General features: G+C 35.3%; 1 protein-coding gene and 2 long non-coding RNA genes across 4 annotated transcripts in view; 1 reads left to right on the top strand and 2 right to left on the bottom strand.

Annotated features, from left to right (window-relative positions):
- Nucleotides 1-2,945, bottom strand: part of LOC145222861 (uncharacterized) — a 31,686-nt gene extending 28,741 nt beyond the window's left edge. For both annotated transcript variants that reach the window (XR_013859391.1, XR_013859390.1), the window contains exons 1-5: nucleotides 2,879-2,945; nucleotides 2,571-2,716; nucleotides 1,847-1,985; nucleotides 1,236-1,351; nucleotides 812-875 (exon numbers count right to left, since the gene is read on the bottom strand). This is a non-coding gene — a long non-coding RNA (uncharacterized LOC145222861). The remainder of the gene's footprint in view (nucleotides 1-811; nucleotides 876-1,235; nucleotides 1,352-1,846; nucleotides 1,986-2,570; nucleotides 2,717-2,878) is intronic.
- A 4,120-nt stretch (nucleotides 2,946-7,065) lies between these two features.
- Nucleotides 7,066-13,257, bottom strand: LOC145222342 (uncharacterized). The gene is made up of 11 exons (XM_080088441.1): nucleotides 13,124-13,257; nucleotides 12,876-13,045; nucleotides 11,919-12,817; nucleotides 11,385-11,501; nucleotides 10,651-10,882; nucleotides 10,347-10,405; nucleotides 9,914-10,002; nucleotides 9,433-9,613; nucleotides 8,745-8,882; nucleotides 8,019-8,168; nucleotides 7,066-7,229 (listed from the first exon to the last, which is right to left on the bottom strand). Exons 1-11 carry the CDS (start codon nucleotides 13,133-13,135, stop codon nucleotides 7,066-7,068), a joined length of 2,211 nt encoding a protein of 736 aa, XP_079944567.1. The 5' UTR covers nucleotides 13,136-13,257.
- A 394-nt stretch (nucleotides 13,258-13,651) lies between these two features.
- LOC145223981 (uncharacterized) lies at nucleotides 13,652-19,770 on the top strand. The gene is made up of 9 exons (XR_013859534.1): nucleotides 13,652-13,785; nucleotides 14,036-14,110; nucleotides 14,684-14,731; nucleotides 15,945-16,008; nucleotides 16,456-16,610; nucleotides 16,903-16,983; nucleotides 17,465-17,587; nucleotides 18,485-18,647; nucleotides 19,109-19,770. It is a non-coding gene; the product is annotated as an uncharacterized LOC145223981 (long non-coding RNA).
- Nucleotides 19,771-21,242: the final 1,472 nt, after the last annotated feature.

The raw sequence follows: 21,242 nt of genomic DNA, 5'->3' as shown, positions 1-21,242 counted from the left end.
TGTTTGACGTCATGTAACAGCATGGAACAAAACTTGTGAAATTCGGTTGATAATTGCACATTTAATAAATATCTTAATAGGCATTTTAATAAAAAAAAACGTTTTATTTATTCTTGATTTTTCCTGCCATAACTGAACATCAAATGAAAGGCTCCTGTGCGCCACCTAGCAGCTGATTCTGGTTTTACCAAAAAGAAACCAAAAACATTTTTAATAATGGGACGCCACGGTTTTCAGTAGCTGCAAATACGGGTGGCCCACAATGCACCTGACGTGTAAAATCACTTTTTGCAATTTCCTGAAATACGGAATTTGCTGAGTAAAAAAATGTTTTTTTCATTTTGTGATTAATTTAAAAACCGCACACTGTCACGAAAAGGGTATTTTTCGGGCATAACAACATTTTCTACGCTTTAAACACATGTTGTCATTATCTGAAATGTATTGCGACGCAAAACCTCGTTTATTTAACTCGCAACAAAGAGTAATCAGATAATTTGGTTTATCACTGTGTGTTTGGAGCATTTTGTGGCCGATGACGCTGGTTTTAGTTTACATGGTGTGTCTGAAACAAGATCACTTGGAATGAAAATATCCATACAGCATTATTAAATCTGACCCCAACCCCTTGGTATAATTAAAACTATAATATTGCTTGCCAACACCTGCACAATCACACTGCAAGTAGCGTCAGTCTCAGGTAATAGCAGAATTTATTTGTGACTTTTTGTCGCTAGATGGTGCTATTCAGTCATTTCAATGTTTTTTATGTGATGGCGGCAACTAAACTGCAAAAAGTAAATCAACTTACTTGAATTGTGGCCACCTTTCAAACTCGCTCAGCTTAGTTGATGGAAGTTTCACATTTCTTCTTTCTGTAAACGTCGTATTCACGTTAAGTCAGAGATTTTCAAATCATTTCTCTGTAATTGATTACAACTTGAACATACCCAAAAGTGGCATGTACCGATGTGTAATAATTTCTACATGTGTTATATGGACATTAGCTGACAAAAGCAACGACAATATTGTCAGGCTTGTTAAGGCAAGATATGCAACTAGATATAATGGTGAAACTGCCTTCAAGCCTTTGTTCCAAAACCAAGTACATGTGCGCCATCTAGCGGATAGGTGCAAGGGTGTATATTTCAGATGTACCGATATGTACAAGCACAAATTCGACGTTGACTGGCAAACCAAACTTTTAATGTCTTAACAACAAAATCAAGCAATACCTTAGGATGTGGGTAATTATTGCGTCATCAGATTCAATCATGTCATAATAGTTTTGGTCAGTGATGTGTGGTAGGGTGGGTATACTGCAATCAGACAGACTGTGGTCTCCATCAATCTAAAGTTGGGTTAAAGTTTAACATAAAAGCTTTAACGGTGAAATGTATCAATGTTTTCCACATTATATGGAGCATTTGTGTTAGTTTATGTTGTTGACCATCACTGACTAGATGCAAAATGTCATTGTGTTTTCGACAGTAAGCATTTATTCTGATTTTTCTATTTTAACCATATCTAGATAGTTGGTAGCTTATAGTCCGCTACATTTTCGTTGTTATGGAAATAACCTGGTTTCAGACAAAATTTGAAGTTGTTTCGTAATGTGATCAGAATATTTAACAAATAAAAGTTCATATAATGTGTGTCTTAGGTTTTTATTTATATTTACATATATTGGCCACACTGGCATACAACCTATTTATAATGTAAAGCATTTCTGTGAATTTGTTTATTCATTTTATTTGATGTAAAGCTTTGTCTCAATAGCTTGCACACGAATAAGAAAAACATATTTCTGGTGATTTGATAAGTCCATGCAGTTTTGATGACTTACTGAAATTTATTTTGTGTTCTCGGCGTTCCACCCAATCAACTCCAACACTCCAGATTATTTGCAATACTTCTTGTTGTTACTGAATTTTTGCACAGTTGTAGAGGATGGTTATTGCTTGCAAAGTGATGTATTCCAATGCCTGTAAACATAGTTTTGTTTTAATACATTTTTTGTACTGGAAAATAGTTTGATTTTGTATGAAATGTAAATGAACAGTTAAGGTTCTCTTACAATCACATCTCCTTTTGGCGATAAAATATAAAAATTGAATAACTAAATATATTTAAAATTAAAGCCTACTTATAAATTACAATTTCTTGTTTTAGATCACACCTTAATAACAAATGATGAAAGCATTAAAAACTGTTTGGAATCAAAATCTTCTTCCAAGAGCAATATATTTACACCCTCTTTGAGATTGTACTAACAAAAAACATATGATTTCAAACAATTTACACTGTATGGGCCTGGTTTTTATGACTAAAAATGTATTTCAAGGTCCTAATTATCCCCCGAATAAATAGCATATTTGCGTGTTCAGTCAGTTTAGTCTGTTGGGCTTTCAGTTGAGAATTGATTGATTGTGTGTGCAAAGAACTATTAGTTTTTTCTATTTTTAATGCCTTTTCTAATTTTTATCCTGACTGTGTTCTGACAAAGTAGTTTTTTTTTAATATCCCATGTTTTAAATGTTCACAACAAAAGTTAAAACATTCAACAATACCTTGTTAGTAATTGTGAGGTGGCAGTTTTGCATGATTTGGTTTAGCAGGATTCTTAGGTTTGCTGCATACTTCTATTCTCCACATTATCAATTACTTGTTGAAGGCATCAATCACATCACACTCCCATTAAACGACGACGCTGTCACTGGTTGACAAAAACATGTCATGGTTAAGTGAAGTTGTATTATTTTTATGAGTGGTCAGGTACACCACTATACACACAAGGTATTTAAGCTTTCTAGATGTATATTATAATGCATTAATATAACTACAAGTCGATAAACATGTAACTTAAGCTACAACTTACAGGTTCAAAGCAAACAGGTACACCACTGCTGTTTCCTGCGTTAGTCAAAAGCTTGTAACATTTTCATTTTCGTTTTTTTACAACGTAAAATCAATACAATAACAAATCGAAAACGTGTGACCAATGATGCGTAACGATCGAAAAACATAGAGATCGTTTTTTTGCAATGATTTGGAAATATTTTCGTCTTTGTTTCACTCCAACTCAGATTTGCTTATATATTGTATTGTGGTGAAATGAAGTTGTACTGTCAATCTGCTCTGAAAAAACTGCCTTGCTTCCAGTGTATTTCGGTCTTACAGCAAAATTTAAGGCTGCAGGGTCCTATCTGGCTACTTTTGTCTCGTTATGTAGCGAATCTAAATGCTGCAATCTTAGTTTTTATTTCTCGACCCAACGAACATTGATATTAGCTGATTTGATCAAAGTACTAAAAACAATGTTAGGCTTAAATCCAATATTGAATATTTATTTCGCCAACACGCAGCCCCGGAGCTGTGTGTGCGCGCAGTAACTGTTTGCTTTTACCACTGACAAGACCGATTTGCCAAGTGTGAGTAATATGCAAGAAACTACCCAACAACAAAAAGTGAGAATAAAAAACGTTTTTGCAAAAGCATTTCATTTCAAATTAAAAAAACGGCTTTGTGGTTCCCAGCGGTTTTAGGCTATGTGAAATTGTTCCGAATGGCTCATAGAGTGGTAAAGCTTGGCTTATTGTTTTAAAGATATGTAGAGTGAGCTTAGCCTAATAAAGTCAACTAAACAAGCCTACACGGAAAGGTAATTGACAAGGATCAGTATATCGTATCTAACATTTTATCTACTTATCGTATCACATATAAACAAGCAAATATATGCTTAACAAATAAAGCAAGAAAGGGTACTGGACAAACAAACAAAAACGAAATGTGATTCTGTAAGGAAACGTGATGATAAACAGAAAACCGCAAACGAAAAAATAAAGGTTTACGTGGTGAACAGAAATTGACATTGAAAGAAATACATCATAAATGCATAAGTTAGTTGTAACCATTGTATAGCACGCGCAAACATAGCAGAAAAGAGATAAATAAATGACAAGCTAGGTGGAAAAATACGAAATAAAAATATATGTTGGACCTGCAGCGAATGCAAAGCTGACTCCGGTTAATAACTGGGCAAAGCACAGACTTATGTATCTACTTCATGAGTTTATTAATAATAACATACAAACAAACGAGTACAGATAACTTACTTATACGATTCCAGCGAACATCAGTTTGACAAGAGACACGACGACGAGGCGAACATTATCAAAATACTAACACACACAGTATTTAAACCGTTAAAGCTAGAATGAGAATGAAAATGAATCTTAATGTTTGTGGACCTGTATTTATACTCAAAAAATTCGATAGAGATCTTGATTGAACAACAGCTAACAAAACTCAAGGGGAAAAAATCCGTCACAAGGGAAGTTGAATCATACACTTGATGAACCAAAGTCATTACGCTTGATTACTCAAGGTTAATGAGGTCGAAGAAGATGGAAAAAATATAAATTACAAAAAGCAATCTCGAGAAAAGAACAGATGGTCGCTGATTAATATCTCGGAAGATCACGTGATTTGAACACGTGACTGATGCAGACCAGAAAACCAAAGCCTGTAAACAGTAGGCCTATACTTTTTCGGTTTAGACTTTTGGCTCCTTTAAAAACTGGGCAGTTTTGTCCAATTCGGCAACGGGCATTTCTGTAGGGATGAGCATTATAAGGTTTACTTTGCATGGTGGAAGAAATCATAGCGACACGAAAATACTAAAACAATAAACAAGTCGAAAATAGCTACACAATGTTGAAACGTTTTGGAACGCAAAATAGCGAAGGGAACAACTAAACACGCTGCAGCTACAATGTACAGTATTTCTCAAACTATGAGAAGATAAATCAATACATTCATGACTTATTTTTGTTTAACACATGAAAATGAAACGAAATAACATGGAAGTTGATGGTGACTGGCTTTATAAGATTAAACCACAAGTGGTGGCTAAATGTCACGATAACGTTAGATTGTAAAAATTTATACAAACAAGCTCTGGAGGTTTCTTGTGCGTTTCTGAACAAGAAAGGATTGCACAGTAACAAAAGCTGAGAGCCAATGGTCCACTCAGTCATTACAAGGCGTTATGTGACTGGGACTTACAACAAAGTGATTTTGTTGCACTGTGAGTAAAACACGACTGGGGAGTAACGTTGGTGGGACCAGTCGAGGAGGCCCTACATTATGGGGTGTTAGAATGAACTGAGGTACAAAACAATCAAAGTTTAAGTATAAAGTTGAAATTATCAGTTTAATTTCAGTAGTGCCTAACTATGAAAAGAATCAGAACATTTCTGTATTGATTAATTCTGCATCAATGTTTTATTCAACATTATATTGATGTTTGTTGATGTCCATTGTCATCCACTGTGGTTTACAAAGCTACAACTGTGTGGCCATAAACAGGCTTCTCCAAGTCGAACAAATGTGTCCAAGAATCCTCAGTGGGGTCGTAAACTTCAACTGAACTGAGATACTCAAAACTGTGTAACAAAACAAAACTAAATGTGACGTCACAACCAGTAATAAAAAGCAGTATGACATTACAGTGCACCAAATGTTTGACAATTTAGGTTGTTTGATGAAGGGCCAACAAAACTGGTTGCAAAAATGGATTCTTATTTTTTTTGCTTTTGTACACAAATAAGTACGTTCAGACCCAGTGTTTTTTTAAGGTGTGTTGGGGGACCGAAACGGTCCTCCCAAATTTCTCCAGCGGTTTCCCAAAACGAATAAATAATTCGTTTAAGCCAGTGGTTCTCAAACTTTTTTAAGCATACAGGGCATCAAAAAATTTTTTTTTTCTTCCGCGGCACAATTCGCAGGTAGACATAACAAAAGTTGTTAAAACATGGTAATTTTCAATTTTATTGTGGTGGGTAAGGATGCTTTTAATTACCATGAACTAAAATATGAGCTTTCAAACGTTATCATGTACACCAGTATTTCGTCATGAAGTCCTAAAACAACAGGGACGGCTTGCTTTTTTAAAAAGGAAATATTTCGCGGCACACTTGGAAATCTCTTACGGTACACTAATGCGCCGCGGCACACAGTTTGAGAATCACTGGTTTAAGCAAATAAGGCTATTTTTTGGTATTTAAATGAAACACTTGCAGTCTCTTAACTACTTAGCGGTCACCCAAACCAAACCTTAAAAAAACCTGTTCAGGCCTGTCTGGGAGTTTTTTTAATTAGACCGAATCCACATGCAACATTTGCGTCGTAATGTAACTTCACATAAACGATCAAATTCGCACATACGCAGAACAAAGTTCCTGTACAGAGCAAAGCACTGCTTAGAGGAGAATATTCGGAATCACCCGTCATATTGGCTTATGTAGTAAATTTAACTTTGGGGCATTTTGAAGCTTTGTCTAGTTTAAATTTAGCTGTGAAATATGGTGCCCAAATGTAACCTTGCTGTGAAGGAGAAACGTTGTGTTGGATAACAAAGCTTCTCATAGAATGCAGTGAGTAATGTGTGTTGAAATCACCACTAGTACAACCTGCACAGGCAGGTGGAATAATCGACAAGCTCAAATCTGCTTAAATGCGTCTTAAACGTTGTTTGTTACGAAATAAAACCTAACTTTTACAACGTCATTATGGCAATTAACTTTATGAATTTTTACTTTTTATGGGGTTCAAAGCAGTGACAGGCAAATTTGAATTAATTTATGTCTGTCTATGGGTCTTGTGTCTCAGACCATTCGATTTAGTGCAAGTGTAATTATTATTTTAAGTACTGGTGGTGGCAGTTCGTTGCCTTCTCCCCTTTATTTTTCCTCATCATCATGCATTGTCTTTTTTTCTGAAATATATGTTGCTTTCTGATGGATTTTCTCGCCATCCACCCACTATACAGTTACCTTTGAACCACTGTATGGAGCAGTATGTTTTAAATGATTGAGAGCAAGTATAGCTGCTTGGGCTGAATTGTCAAACACAGCAGTTGGAACACCATAATGGTGTTTTACAAACAAGTGGTGTAAAAACAAAAATTCCCTGACCACTTGAGGGGGTTAGTGAAGTGGGTTTAGTCTTAGTGGTTAAAATCAAACTGGTGACACAACTCCATGACTCACACTACAATAACACTTACGCAGAACCCAATCCACCAACAACATAAATCTTTCCGTTCATCACACAAGCTCCATGCAATGCACGTCCAGTGTTTAATGGTGCTAATGTAGTCCATTTTTGCGCAACTGGATCGTAACATTCATGATATGATGATGGTGATGATGATAATGACCGTCCTCCTGTACACAATTAATTTATATTTTAATGCAATTTAGTTAATTTGAAAAACAACTAAAATACAAATCAAGGTATGTTTACATGCAGATCATATTTGTTTGTTTTAAAACTCACTAACATCTATTGGCTGTAGTAAATTAATTTAAATTTTGTGGGTTTATACTAGGGTTGGCCAAATAACACTGTATCGGCACCGCTACCTTATCCTATGTGTGGTACAGGGTCCAATATCGACACCTAAACACGTGAAACAGGCAGTATATAACAATATTTTGCAAAAGGTAAATTGACACAGACTTTTGACTCAATCGCCAATGCAACACAATCTTCATCTTGTTAGGAGGTTAGTTGTATGTATGAGAACAAATAAGAAGTGTCAAATATGCGATTTGTTGATTAGAAATTTTAACGACCATTCAATTATCTGTAAGTAATTTGTTGTGGTAGGGTTGCGACTTTAATTAACTTCGATAAACTGAGGCATAAACACCACATCATTATAAGCAAAAAAGGTGACTGTGGTTTTGACCATCAAGTTTTGACCGTTACAGCACAGTACAAACCAACATTATACCCTGCTTTGGATCACTTATTGCTGATATCAATCAATAAAAACTTTATGTAAACATGACAGGTGACAACAAGCTTTAACTCTTACCCAGCACAAACAAGCCACTGATATATTTTTGTGAGAATAACTAAAGCAGGGGTTGGCAACCTTCCAAGCAGTTCCACAGTTAAAGCTGTGTTGGCTGCTTAATATTTTTAATAAATTATTTGCACAGGATTACCTGTGACATAAATCTTTCCATTCAATGCAACACAAGATAAACCATCTGTTTCTCCGTGTTTCAATGGTGGAATAAAATTCCACACCTCCCTTCTCACATTAAGATGTTCACAGGATTTGCCATCTGCTCCACCAACACAATAAAGTGAATCTGCAAACAGGTTTGTGTGAAATACTTTGTGATGTCACACAGATTAATATACATAGTCAACATAAAACTAAAAAACTGAAACCCACATTTGTAAACATATCTGATGTTGATGTATAATGTAAATTGGATGTGTTTTAGGATTTGGAAACTACAGTATTTGTGTAATACAAGTCTGTTTCCAAAACCAATTGTACAGTAAATTTTATAACAGACAAAACTTCAAAAGAAAGATAATTAATAGTCAGTTCAAACAGATTCAAAAGCTAAATAGTTTCGAATTGGTTTAAGTGTTTTTTTAGTTTATTAACATAATTAGCTTGTTGGAGATTTTTATTGTTAAAATACAAAACCTGTACTTTTATTTGGAGTTATATCCTCATGTGCCTTTTCGGTTGCAAACAACTCTCAATTTAAACCAAAAGCCAGTTTAACACATTGATTTAATTTGTAATATTAAATTAGCATATTGGTCACAATAGCCCATGGGGACATAGACTTCATAATCGCTGTGTATAATCTACAAGTTTATTTGCTAATATATATATGGTTTGTTTAATAACCAAACAGCCTTCTTACTCCCGATTGAACACATTGCATGTTGTGATCTTTTCTTTATCATGTCATGAATCCGACTCCACTCATTCCTGTTCGCATTATAAACTTCACATGAAAAAAGTTTGCCATTGTTGTATCCACCAGTCACATAAATGTTGTCTAAAACATATTTTTAATTTGACAACCTGTAGACACTTTAATAACTAAATGTTTAATACAGTTCTTTAATACAATTTAACAACTGAATCTTTAATAGTGTTCTTCTTAACATGTGTATAATGACACATCTGGGGTTTAATAAACCTGTACAATAGGTTTTGCCGAAAACCTCTAACTTTTACGCACATGGTTTGAATCATGCAAACAGAAAAATTTGGGGTTTCACCGAAGCTGTATAGGAAGGTTTAAGAGATTTAGAGAAAGCTTGAAGAATAACACAAAAAGCTTAGAAAGATTTTTAAATAGTGAAACACCACTGGTTTTACTTTTTTTTGTAGATTAGTTTTAGACCACAGCAATCTTACAAATGTATGTATTCATTGACTTTGACCCATCACTTTAAAATTTGCATCTGTATTAGCAAAGTTGTTTGTCTAAACAACTTTGTCTGATGATAAATTATTTCAAATCTAGACCAATTCAACATCAAACTTTGCTTGTTACATACAATGACAGTTTTAGTTTGTTGTGTTGGCTCCAATCCACTTACTTCCAATAACTGCTGATGCAGCATCAGATCGAACTTCCAACATCTCATCCAACATTTCCCATCGTCCGTCTGTTGCCAAATTCAACATTTCACAACTTTTCCTTATATCATATCCACCAAATGCATAAAGTATGTCTCCAACTTTTTCTGAGGTCGACCGATATCTTGGTTTGTTCAGTTTCTGCAAAGTTTTAATCAAAGCAAAATAATTTGGCACAAAAGTTTAGTGGCTGCTCATATATAGTTGCATTCATTCACTTTCATGCATTGTTTAAATGCAACAAAGATACATTGTTTGTTTGGTAATGAGTTATTGTTTACAAACAATGCCAGACAACAATCAATATTTGACAACTCCCAGCTTGCACTAAATTGCATGGGCAATAATTAACATAAATACAAATGTCAGATACATTTTAACTGTTCTGTAAATATTTTATTATTGTGCATAAAGAGCAAGTTTTAAACTTTCCAAACTTACTGGTAAATGTTGATGTTGTTTTGTTGTGACATCATACTTCACACAATCTCTATCTGAACCACCATATCCACCAACAACAACAAATTCCTCTGAAACATACTTGCATTATTTGTTGTGTTGTTACAATAAATTTACATTTACACCGACATGGCTAAAAACTTAACCCTAAAAAACATTAAATAACAAAATAAACACTTTACAATAGTTTTGCACCACTTTCATATCTTGTCATTTATGTCTCCTTTTATTTTATTTTTTTATGTAACCTTTTCATTGTGGCCTGCGATTTCTAAATCAAACCAACCCCTTCTATGTGTTTGTTCGAAAAATCCACATGTTTTTGTTTTTTATTTAAAATGTCAGCCCTTAAAGCATTGTGTAAATGTACCCACAGTTCCTCAGTTTAGTGCAATCTCAAACTAAACCTTATTACCTTTTATCTCTTGTGGGGCAGCAATGTTTGACAGACTGAAAGCTGGCTCAGATGAGGAACTTGTTTACATTAACACAGATTAGTCCAACTAAGTGCATTTAACAAGGAACATACATTTAATCAAGCAAAAAATGGTGACATGAAAGTAATTGAACATCTATAAAGAATTTCTGCAAATTTTCTGGGCCCCTTTACAAATTCACTCATTGTATTATTCAAAATATTCTTGGTAAAATTAAAGTTACTTTTACTCAGTTTTGTAAAGGTTTCTGGACCCCAAAGTAGCGAACATTTACCAAACTACTTAAAATCTATCTTTTCTGGTAAAATTTTTAGCTTTTCACATTTTCCAATGTATTTTAATTTACCTTTATGTTGTGAAGGCCCTGGTGGATTTTTCCTTGGATTTTTCCTTGGATTTTTCATTCGCTGAACATGAAGTTTTTGCATTTTTTTCCCCACGTTTTTCATCCCACCGGGAGGTTTTGACGGACTTTTCCTTTGCTCAACACGAGGTGGCTGATTGCTTTGAATTACTGTAGAAAGAAGCAAATTCTCATTAGTAAGTGCATTGTTAAAACATTGCTTATTTGATAATGAATATTCGGACAAACCAAAGATAATAAAATCCCGCAAAAGTTTTTGGTTTGAGAAAGAAAATTTCCCATTTTTGCACTTTGGCTCAACCTGGAGTTGTTGGATGCTTTCATCAATTTATCCATATTATAGACATTACTAATGTATACCACAATCAGTACGATTTATCAATAGTAGTTGTTTCAAGTGGTCAGATTTATTTTTTGGTCAGCCAGTTCTATAACAAACGTCCTATTTTTCGGCCGCTTCTGTTACAAAAAGTCCATTGACAGTAACCAGTAATGCTAACCGGTTCGCTGATCTCATAAAATTTCGTTACACGGCTCTATAGAACTGATGTGAACCGGCTGAATCCCACCACGGGTTATTTCATGTCATTACAATACTTGCAGGTGGTACACAAGAATTTTTAATTGTTTTCCAGCAAAAAGCCCTTTTTACCTTTATTATCCAAAGTTTTTGGTGCAGTGATGTTTGACTGGCTGGAAGGTGGTTCATCAGTTCGCGGTGCAGTGATGTTTGAATGACTGGAACCTGGTTCAGCTGAGGGACTTCCCCCTATACATTACAAAATAAATATAAGAAAGTCAAAATGACGGTTAACATGTTTGCTTAAGTGCAGTGTGGTCCAACTGCAAGCCCGCAGTCAACTGTAGCCGATGACTTTATTTTGGTGGCCTGTGAACACCGGGCTTTTGATGACAATGACATGTTTTGTTTTCAATGTCCTAAAATGCAAGGATAAAAATTAAATGACACAAAATCCTATAAAATCTCTCATTGATATGCACGACAAAGCGGCTTAAACATTTTTTAAATACAAATGTTGCATGGTTACCAAGATAGTAGAAGCTAAAAAGTTGCACTTGCACACCGCCATGACTACATCCAACATATGTAAAAGTTTTATGCTACTAGTTGCAAAATTCAAACACTTTGCATTAAAAACAATAATAAATCTATGTTTATATTTACGATTTTGTGACTGGGATGGGCGTTCTCTCGGCTGAACTTGAGGTGGTTGAATGCTTTCACTGTGAAACTCTCCAGTGGTAGGATTAAGCTGGTGAAGTGGAACAGTTGGATTGTGTTCAGCTGCAGGATGCTTAATTTCCATTTCCTTGACAGCATCAGCCACTTGTTGCGAAATCACAGCTGGGTCTTGCTTGGCAAGATGTTGTTGGAATTCATCTCGAACTTCCAGCATGTTGGGACGCCGGGCTGGGTTTTGCTCCCAGCATCTGGTCATCATTCTCACTATCACTTCTACTATAGCTCTGTCATTGTCACTGCATCTGTTTTTCATTTCCTGGATTGCATCACAGTTTGGACGGGTCATATTTCGAATCATCTCCCAAAAGATCTGGTCTGATGGATATGGTAAAATACGACGTAACATCACATAAAAAACCATACCACAGCTGAACACATCTTGCTCTTTCTTCGGTTCAGCACCCTGAAATTTTTCTGGAGCTGCATAATACAATGTCATTGCTTGTGCTCCTTGTGGGGCATTATTTTGGATGGTGGTTGATCCAGTAAAACTGATCAACTTTGCACAACCAAAATCTGCAATTTTGACATGCAAATCAGCTGTAAGGAGGATGTTTTCTGGTTTCATATCTGCATGGATTAAGCGTTTGTCTGTTCCACAATTGTGAATGTAAGTAATGCCATCTGATATTTCATATACCAGTCGAAGTCGTAGGGACCATCCCAGTGGATTGTAATTGCTCAAAAGTAGAACTAGAAGATTCCCAGCTTCATAATATCTCATTACGATCCCCATGGCTCCACGCCATTTTGTGAGCCCAAATACATCAGCTATGTTTTCGTGACGGGATCGAAGCAGCATGTCATATTCATGTTGGATTCTTGAATTAAAACAACACATTCAACTTGAATACATCCTTAAGAAACAAAAACACTTACATTTTCTTAATTGCTCTTTGTTGTGGTTCACCTCCATTTACAGAAAAATATTTAATTGCAACAAATCCTGCAAATTCATGTTTTCCAACAACAACAGTTCCAAAACCTCCATGGCCGGCCTCTCCACGTTGAATATCACACAAGATTTTGTGGGCTTCATAATCCCGCAACTAAATAATAACTTTAATTGTTTAGTTTTGAGACAAGAAATGCGATTTGTTTTTGTAAATAAGTAACAAATAACTTACAACATCTGACATGTTTCACTTTGGTAAACGATGTTCTGTCTTCTTATGTCATTTTGATATTAACAGCAGGCTTCCTAATTGAATTTGGTATTTTCTGCAACTTTTTGTGTCCTTCAAAGATCAACGGACACGAGCTCAATGAAGCGAACAGTATCGTTGCTTGGTAACGACATTGTTTCTTTTAATAAAAGTCATCAGGGATATCTCTTATTTTTATTTCAGACAAATGCTGTTAAATTTGTTACATTTTAAAGAATCGTTTTATCTACATCTTTTCAACGAAAATCAATTTGCAGTGAAAGTAAAAACGAAACAAAATACCATTAGCGACATACAAACGATGTATTTTACTAATTAACCAGCATTACAAAATTTACCACTTGCACAAACTTAGGTTAAGTGCGTGAAATTGTAAAAAAAAACTGTTGTTAGAAATGCAATTGAAAAATTGTGTTCCTTTACAGTCAAAACAGAAGGGTTTTGATATTAGTGTGTGAATGAAACATTTGTCCTTTCTTTTCAGCTGTAGATTTTTCTAGCCTGTGCCTTGCCATATGGGAATGACTGGTTGATCTTGCCGTTTATCAGCCTGGCCTACTATGAATTATGTATGAGTATCCCATGATTGCTGGTCTGCATGAACACTTCAGGGATGACCCCAAGTATGAATTTATGTTTACATTAACTGTTAAACATTTGTAACTTTAATATGACATTAAAAAAAGAACAAAATCTGATTTTTACCATTCTCAAACATTTCGAGTTTTAATGTAAATAAAAATGGACTCTTTGTAAGCCAATACAGACTTGAGTTGATCCAGGATCTGATATAAATTTTATACTAAATCATATACTAGCTAAAAAATGCTTTTAATTATTGGCTTCATAACTGTGTGAATTACTAATTTACAGATAACTGATCACAAAAAGTCAAATCAAACCACAGAGAAGAACTTGTGTAAAAACGGCAAGAGTAAAGAAACAAAGGTACCATAATTACTCCGTTGTGTGCTGTCCTCGATAATAATTTGTCCTCAATTGTAATCTGCATGTTGATGTGGTAAAAATATTTGCAAGCCCGTGATTATGAGCTGCATGTTGTGATGTATTAAATTATGATAAATCATGTTACTTAAAAAAACAAACCAACTGCAAACTGTATTATGCAGGGCAATTGAAAAAAATTGTCATGCCATTCTAAATTGTAAACTGCACAAATGGTCGGGTAAAAAACTTTTTGGTCATGGCTTACCACTATACAAACACGGTATGCAAAAATAAAGTGATTTTCATGGACTTTTTCATTGTTTGCATGAAGTTCTGCTTAATTAGGTGGCCACAGTAAGTCACTTTACTTCATTTTGCACAGAAGGATGTCAAACATTTGTTTTTGTTTTTTTGTAACTAAATTGCATTTGTCGAAAACTATTAGAAGTAGTGCTTTGGCAATTGGTGCTGGAGTTTTTTAAGTCTGCAAATTGTAGTGAATTTAAAATGATTTTTTTCTTCTAATAAGATCGCTGTTGGATGTAACATTGAATGTTTGTTACTTTCTTCCAGGAAACTGTATTGAGAATATTTTAAACTCAAGAGCATCGGATTGGTAAAGTAAGTTTTGCACTTGTTTGTTGGTCTTGGGATGAAATAAGACTTCGTTTAAACAGTACATTTTTGTTGTTTTTATGTCTGTGTCTGAATATAGGGCCTGCTCTTTGCAAAAAGTGGTACATTTTTAAATTTGTGGTTTAATTTATTTCATTTGCAACAACGAACTCTACAGTTTCTGTACTATATGCAATTTGTCACTTTTCTGAAAAACATGTGTGTGGAAAAACCTATATTTATTTTTTATGGAGGTTTAACACATAAAAACTGATTATTTCAAAACGTTTTTACTGATATACTTTAATAATCAGTGGGCCTACACAGTTTTAAACTGATAGTGTGTTTGTCAGGCATAAAAATAGATTTGAAGGTTTAGGATTCGAAAACCTAATAATTGTAACCTTCTTTGCAAAATTTACTTTTGGAGTAAACAGGCTTTACTAATTGCTGGATGAACACATTTTTCCATTATAAAGTCATTGGATAGTGGAGTCATGTAAAAACACTTAGGTTGCATTCAGTGCTAACCACTTTTAGTTTGGTTCGTCTGGCAGCAAAACAATGAAGTGAATCTTCACAAAGGGGCCCGAACAATGATTTCCCAAGCAGACCAGTATCAAATAACACGCTGTGAGCGCCTGTAAACCCGTCTATTGTATCGGTTGATGTGAAAACTTGTACAAACTCACAATAAGGCAACGGGTTAAGGTTTTGTCAAGCCCAATAAATGGAAACAAATTATCGTATTGGCCGAGTTGAGTTTATTTCACCTGGTGACCAAATCGTAGCAACATAATAGCACAGAGATGTGTGACATTTATTTTATTGGATTGCCAAAGACACTTTCCTTGATACCTGACGTAGTAATGCATTAGTTTAATGCTATTTTCTGGTTTTGTAGATTTTTCGTCTATTGTTTTCGATGTTGTCGCCGTTCGATATGCGGATACCGCCGATCTATATTAAGAAACGCAAAGATATTAAGAAACGCTATTAAGAATTTACGCTATTACAGATATTAAGAAACGCAATTAAACTCCCTGTCACTTTAATCCGGTTCAATGGCAGGAGCAGTTGCCCAAACATTTGAAATATGAAGCATGTCCGCTTTTTACGCCTATTCGGGCCGTTTTTTTCACCATTAAACTTTCAAACAGATCCGTGTAATAGTGTTCCAATGTTTTGAAAATCTGTGACGTGAATACGACATTTACAGAAAGAAGAAATGTGAAACTTTCATCAACGAAGCTGAGAGAGTTTGAAAGGTTGCCACAATTCATGTAAGTTGATTTACTTTTTGCTGTTCAGTTGCCGCCACCAAATGAGAGACATGATAACGACTTGTTAGTGCCACCTAGCGACACAATGTCATGAATAAGCCCGACCACTAATTTTAGGAAAGTTAAATATATACACAGTGTTAATCTGTTTTTATGTTTAACTTGTAAAGCATGTGAGATAATTGGCACTTGCAGTCTGATATTAATATATTGCTTATCTTGCAATATTTTCATCAAATTATTCACGTTTTGTAAGCAACAAAAACGACCTCATTGCTACAGAACACAAGTTCGATATAGCAACGTAATACAAAGTCACCCGTGTGTGACGTCACAGCGAGTAATTGTTGACATTCAGTGCTTAGTGACGCAATACACCAGTTATTTGTATGTTTAAATACTTGTTATTTCGGACAAACTAAACTCAAATCCTCACTATACGTACAGCACATGCGGGTGACACAACAACAACAGCAACTCCAGTTTGCGGAATCGCTCCAGTGAAGCACTGCCTGCCCACAACGTCCAACCCCGCTATTATCACTCATCGAGATCGAATGGAGGAAGCCAGAAAGCAGATAATGGCACAAATGCTGAATCAGGTGATTAAATATCAACCACCAACGCACATTTTAAAGCAATTGTTGTTTGTATCAGACGATAAAGCTAAAAGTTGTTTTTTTCCCCCAAAACCAGTCTTTTTCCCACATAAAGGAAAGCACATTTTAAAACAAATTTCACACTTTATCGTCTTATAAAATTTCACATGACAAATTATAAAGTATAATGTAAGCATTTCTTCTGTTACGGAGTGATTGAGATTCGCTCAACATAAAATCAGAAAACGTGTGAAATAACGATCCTGCTTAAATCTTTAACTCTTTGTCTTTACAGCGGAGGCAGTTTGTGAAAGTCACACTTTCCAGCAAAACAACAATTATGTTTAACCAAACATCTCTGGACGCTAATGTATAGGTATGAGTTTATTTACTGTTGATTCAATTTGCACAATAGACAATTGTTGGATTTTCCGGCTAGAACAAACTTTTTTCAAATCAGCGCTTTTTGTCTTAATACTGATGCATTACGTAACAACTAGTGACGTAATTATATCCGCAAATGCTGCAAACTGAAAATATTAATTCCGTGGCAAATTAAACCATGTACGTCTTATATTTGATATGAAATCCCTTCCATTACAACTTACATCTGTTCACGCAATATTACTTTATATATATCAATTATATCCGCCGACACCAAATGTGTTAATTTATAGTTTTCAATGTTAAATGTGAGGTTTGTGTGGCGCACGGGGATAAAATGTTGGCCATCCATGTCCTGCAGTATTAAACTTTCTAATCTCAAACCCAATACCCCGATGTTAACGACTAGCTCGGTGCTCCGTCATGCGAATTTAATTTATCTCCACTAAAATTCAAATCCGTATTTTTTTCAGTTCCAATCTTCGTCGCATTTTCGCGCGAGTTCAAAGTTACGTCACAACTTATGAAAGCGACAATAAATATTCGAGAATTTACAGAGGATAGTTACCATAGCAACGCTGCAAAATCAAATTCATGTGAGTTTTTATGCAGCGACTTCCTGATCAGTAGAAGAAATGCGTTTGACCACAGAAACTTTTTATAGCGAACTTAAAATGGTGTCTTAGTATTTAAATGGACCACAGAGCCTGATTTTGTCAGTTAATACTGCGTCGTCTTTTATGCATTAAAATATCGCAACACTACAGAGCTTAGGGTCTGTGAAGGACTTAATCCACTCATCACTGATATGATGTTCAGCAATAATTGTTGGTCGATCATCGAGCATCAAAACTGCGATGTTCAGACTGTTCAGCTACTGGCGTCATCCATTCTTAACAAATATTGCGGGTATTATCTAAAGCTTGACTTAATTTAACTTGGACACAGACTCAAAGTTGACTCTCCACATCACAGTTTCATTTACTACACGCCTAATTTATTTATAGCCTGTTTCGTTCATTAGAAATACCCTGGATATAATGGTGTCATTGTTTAACTTTCGTAGGTTTGATCCTCTATTATTATCGAATCCGCTAAAGCAATACAACAAATGCCTAATTTTTAATCTCAAAAAAAAAAACAGTGATAAACAGTGACAAATTACATTACACTTCGGTACAAAACAGGCGACACCACGGTAAGTGAGACAGTTTCCACGTTTTTTTGATACATGACATTCTGATACACGCATTAAATTGAGGAAGCGTACAAATCTATAGGCACAGGTTTGTTTTCACTGAATTTACATTGGTAAATGACATATCTGGCACATAACAACATACAGTACACTAATTTATTGCCGGATCCACCATTGTGGACGCTAATCCATCTCAAATTCTAAGATAGCACAAATTGCAGACATCACTTGCGCCATCTAACGGATTGTATATTTGTGATTTATCGAGTCACCACTTGTGTGTTTTAATCCGTAGACATGTGCGTGGTAAGAAGAGGGTTGATGGCGGGGGTGGAAATGCTGAGAACAACAGCGTGATGGTTTTGTCCCAACAACAACAACAACAGAACACACAGGATCAGTTTGTGGCTTGGTGTGACGCTCAGATCAAACTAATGACGGCTGATACTTACTTCACGGTGAGAGTTTGTGTTGATATTTTCAAACTGAAAGATGGACAGAATGTTGTTTGAACACGGGCCAAGTTGTTTGTTACGTCACACAAAAGTTACGTCATTCACTTAAATCAGGGTTGTCTAAACTTTTTTGGACGAGGGCCAACTTTAATTAAATAAAGACGCACGCGGGCAAGCGCTATTTCCCATTTTTAACTGTAAAATTAGTTCGCAAACACACGACTGCACAATCGTTTTGTTTCTACAATGTAATAATTTACACAAGCACGTTATGTAAACTCTTTTTATTCTACAAACCTCGTAAGATCCTGCCTCGTATGCCGCACATGCCAACGTTATAGTATGGGATCGCCAACTTCAATTTGAAGCCAGTTTGCGAAATATGTCATTATCTGGCTTAATCCAGTCTGAAAACGTTGCTTAACAAGCTAACATCTGAAATTTGTTTCCATATTTTTTGCCAGTCCGCAACGTGATTGCGCGGAGCTTTTGTGACGTCAACGACTACGTCACAACTTATGAAGCGACGGGAGATGGGTGACAGAGTTTCCATGGCAACAATAAATACAGGAACAAAAAACAAATCTCCGTCAGAAAAAACAATCACAAAAAAACTAAATTGCTTCCACAATCCCATACATGGATCTGTTTTTATATTTCTGGAAAACTAAACATGAATGACAAAACTTCATGCCAGCACCAACTTTGATATTTGCTGTTCTTTTATGTTATCAATATATTTTCTTCTGTGTGTCAATTTTTGGTGTGTATTTTTTTTGGAAAAAGGTAAAACACGTCCCTTTGAAGTTTGCTTTTTGTAGTTTTAAAGTTACTGTCATGTCATGGAAAAGATTTAACTTGTATTTCTCTGTATTTGCTGTTGTTACTGACTTGTTTGAAAAAACAAATATTAAAACCTTAAGATGAAATAGCAAATAAGTAGCTAGAATTGCCTAAAATGTGCTGTTTTTTCGCTATTTTTTGAGCTCATAAGTAATTATTATGCAAAGAGGGGATATTATTTAATCAAACGTTTAAACTTTATTCGTTGTAAACATTTGGCAATTGTTAAAAAAATATATTTGAAGCTACTGACTACATTCTCAACATTCACCAAATTGGCAATTATAGTCGGTCGAATATTAAATACCAATTTTTTTAATAGCTTAAATAGTTTTTTAATCAAACAAACCTAAACAAAACATTTGCAAATAAACTCGTAACAAAATTCCAATACAAGTGCGAGAAACAAGCTTATTCAACCGTGACCACAAGCATTTCGCCTTCAAAAGTCTGGTGCACTATTATTTATATTTGTGTGTGTCGTGGTCGAGGTCTGCATAGACGCTATAGGGCTGATTAAAGTGATAAATTATTGTTTATCTTTTCTGATATTTTCTTGTGTTCATGAAGCAGTGTTCTTCTAATTTGGATGTTGAATATGTTATCGCCTATGTTTATCAAGTAGGCAGTGTTGCAAGGGATGCGACGGTACTGCAAGCAAGGATGGCAGTGCGGTACGGTACGGTACGGTACGCAGCCAATTTCATCAAAAAGTACGGTACGTAGGTACGGTACGCAAAGAAAGCTAAGTTACGGGTACGGTACGTGGTACGGTCCTTCACTAGAACGTACCGCCGTACTGGTACGCATAACAAATGTTGATTAAACGGTCATTTCTGTATCGTTACCACAGGCAGATAATATTAAAATAGCCTGAAACGTGGGTGATGACCTGATTCTATTACTATGTCGCTGTACCAAGCGAGGTCTTACAAAGTTGATGACGTCAGTGCTCAATATTTTGTGCTTACCTGCTGACCGCCATGCTAAAGGAGGGTTACATGCACTGTAGGTCTATTATTATAACGCGGAAAAAAAACAAGAACTCGATATTTGTAATTGATTCTGAAGTTAGTTAGAGAGCAAATAGGATTGTCTCGAAGAATCCCTGTTCTATAACATTTTTAAAAAAACATGAGGTATTTGTTTCATTTTTGATGTGAAACTGTTGGAATTATCGCCTATTTAAGAAAGATCCTGGTAAATTGACGCTTTTACGGTTTTATCGTTTGTGTTTTTTATCTTTCATCGGATGTTCACCGTCTGCTAGGCTTTTAGTCAAGGGAATGTGTTTGTGAAGGAACTATTAGCTTTTTTCCGATTGTTATCCCTTTTCTTGCTCCCCATGGACACAGAAGATGCGAAATATGTTCGTTCTTTATCAGGCAATTGTTATTGGGATGCAAAGAGTTTACCTACCAAGTTCCATTGTATTTACTGCTTTACAAAACTTCATCAGGGCAGGACGGCTACACACTTGGTACTTTGTGTGTGATTAAAATATTTCGTTTGTTTGTAGATATGTTTGATTTTGCCACACGTGTAAAACGGATTTAATGAAATAAATTATATCTTCAGATCTGATTTGTTGAGCACTTGTCTTTAACTATAAATACGTTGATATTGGCATTAAACAATTACGACATCTGGCAGTTGTTATTAAGTGGGGATAGTAATGGAAGTGAACAATAAGTTAAAACTCCTAAACAAACAAGAAATGCGAGCGATCAGTAATAACAACCACTCCAGTTGAGA

The sequence above is a fragment of the Phallusia mammillata genome, chromosome 4, assembly GCF_965637545.1.
Source record: "Phallusia mammillata chromosome 4, kaPhaMamm4.hap1.1, whole genome shotgun sequence".
NCBI lineage: Eukaryota > Metazoa > Chordata > Ascidiacea > Phlebobranchia > Ascidiidae > Phallusia > Phallusia mammillata.
The sequence above is the reverse complement of the archived record's forward strand: the minus strand, read 5'-3'. Positions and strand labels throughout refer to the sequence as shown.

Excerpts from the sequence above, each read along its gene's own strand:
- LOC145222342 (XM_080088441.1), bottom strand. Across the intron at positions 12,818-12,875 it reads CAAAGAGCAATTAAGAAAAT|AATCCAACATGAATATGACA; the intron begins GTAAGTGTTTTT and ends TTTTAATTCAAG. Across the intron at positions 11,502-11,918 it reads CCCATCCCAGTCACAAAATC|GGGGAAGTCCCTCAGCTGAA; the intron begins GTAAATATAAAC and ends TGTAATGTATAG.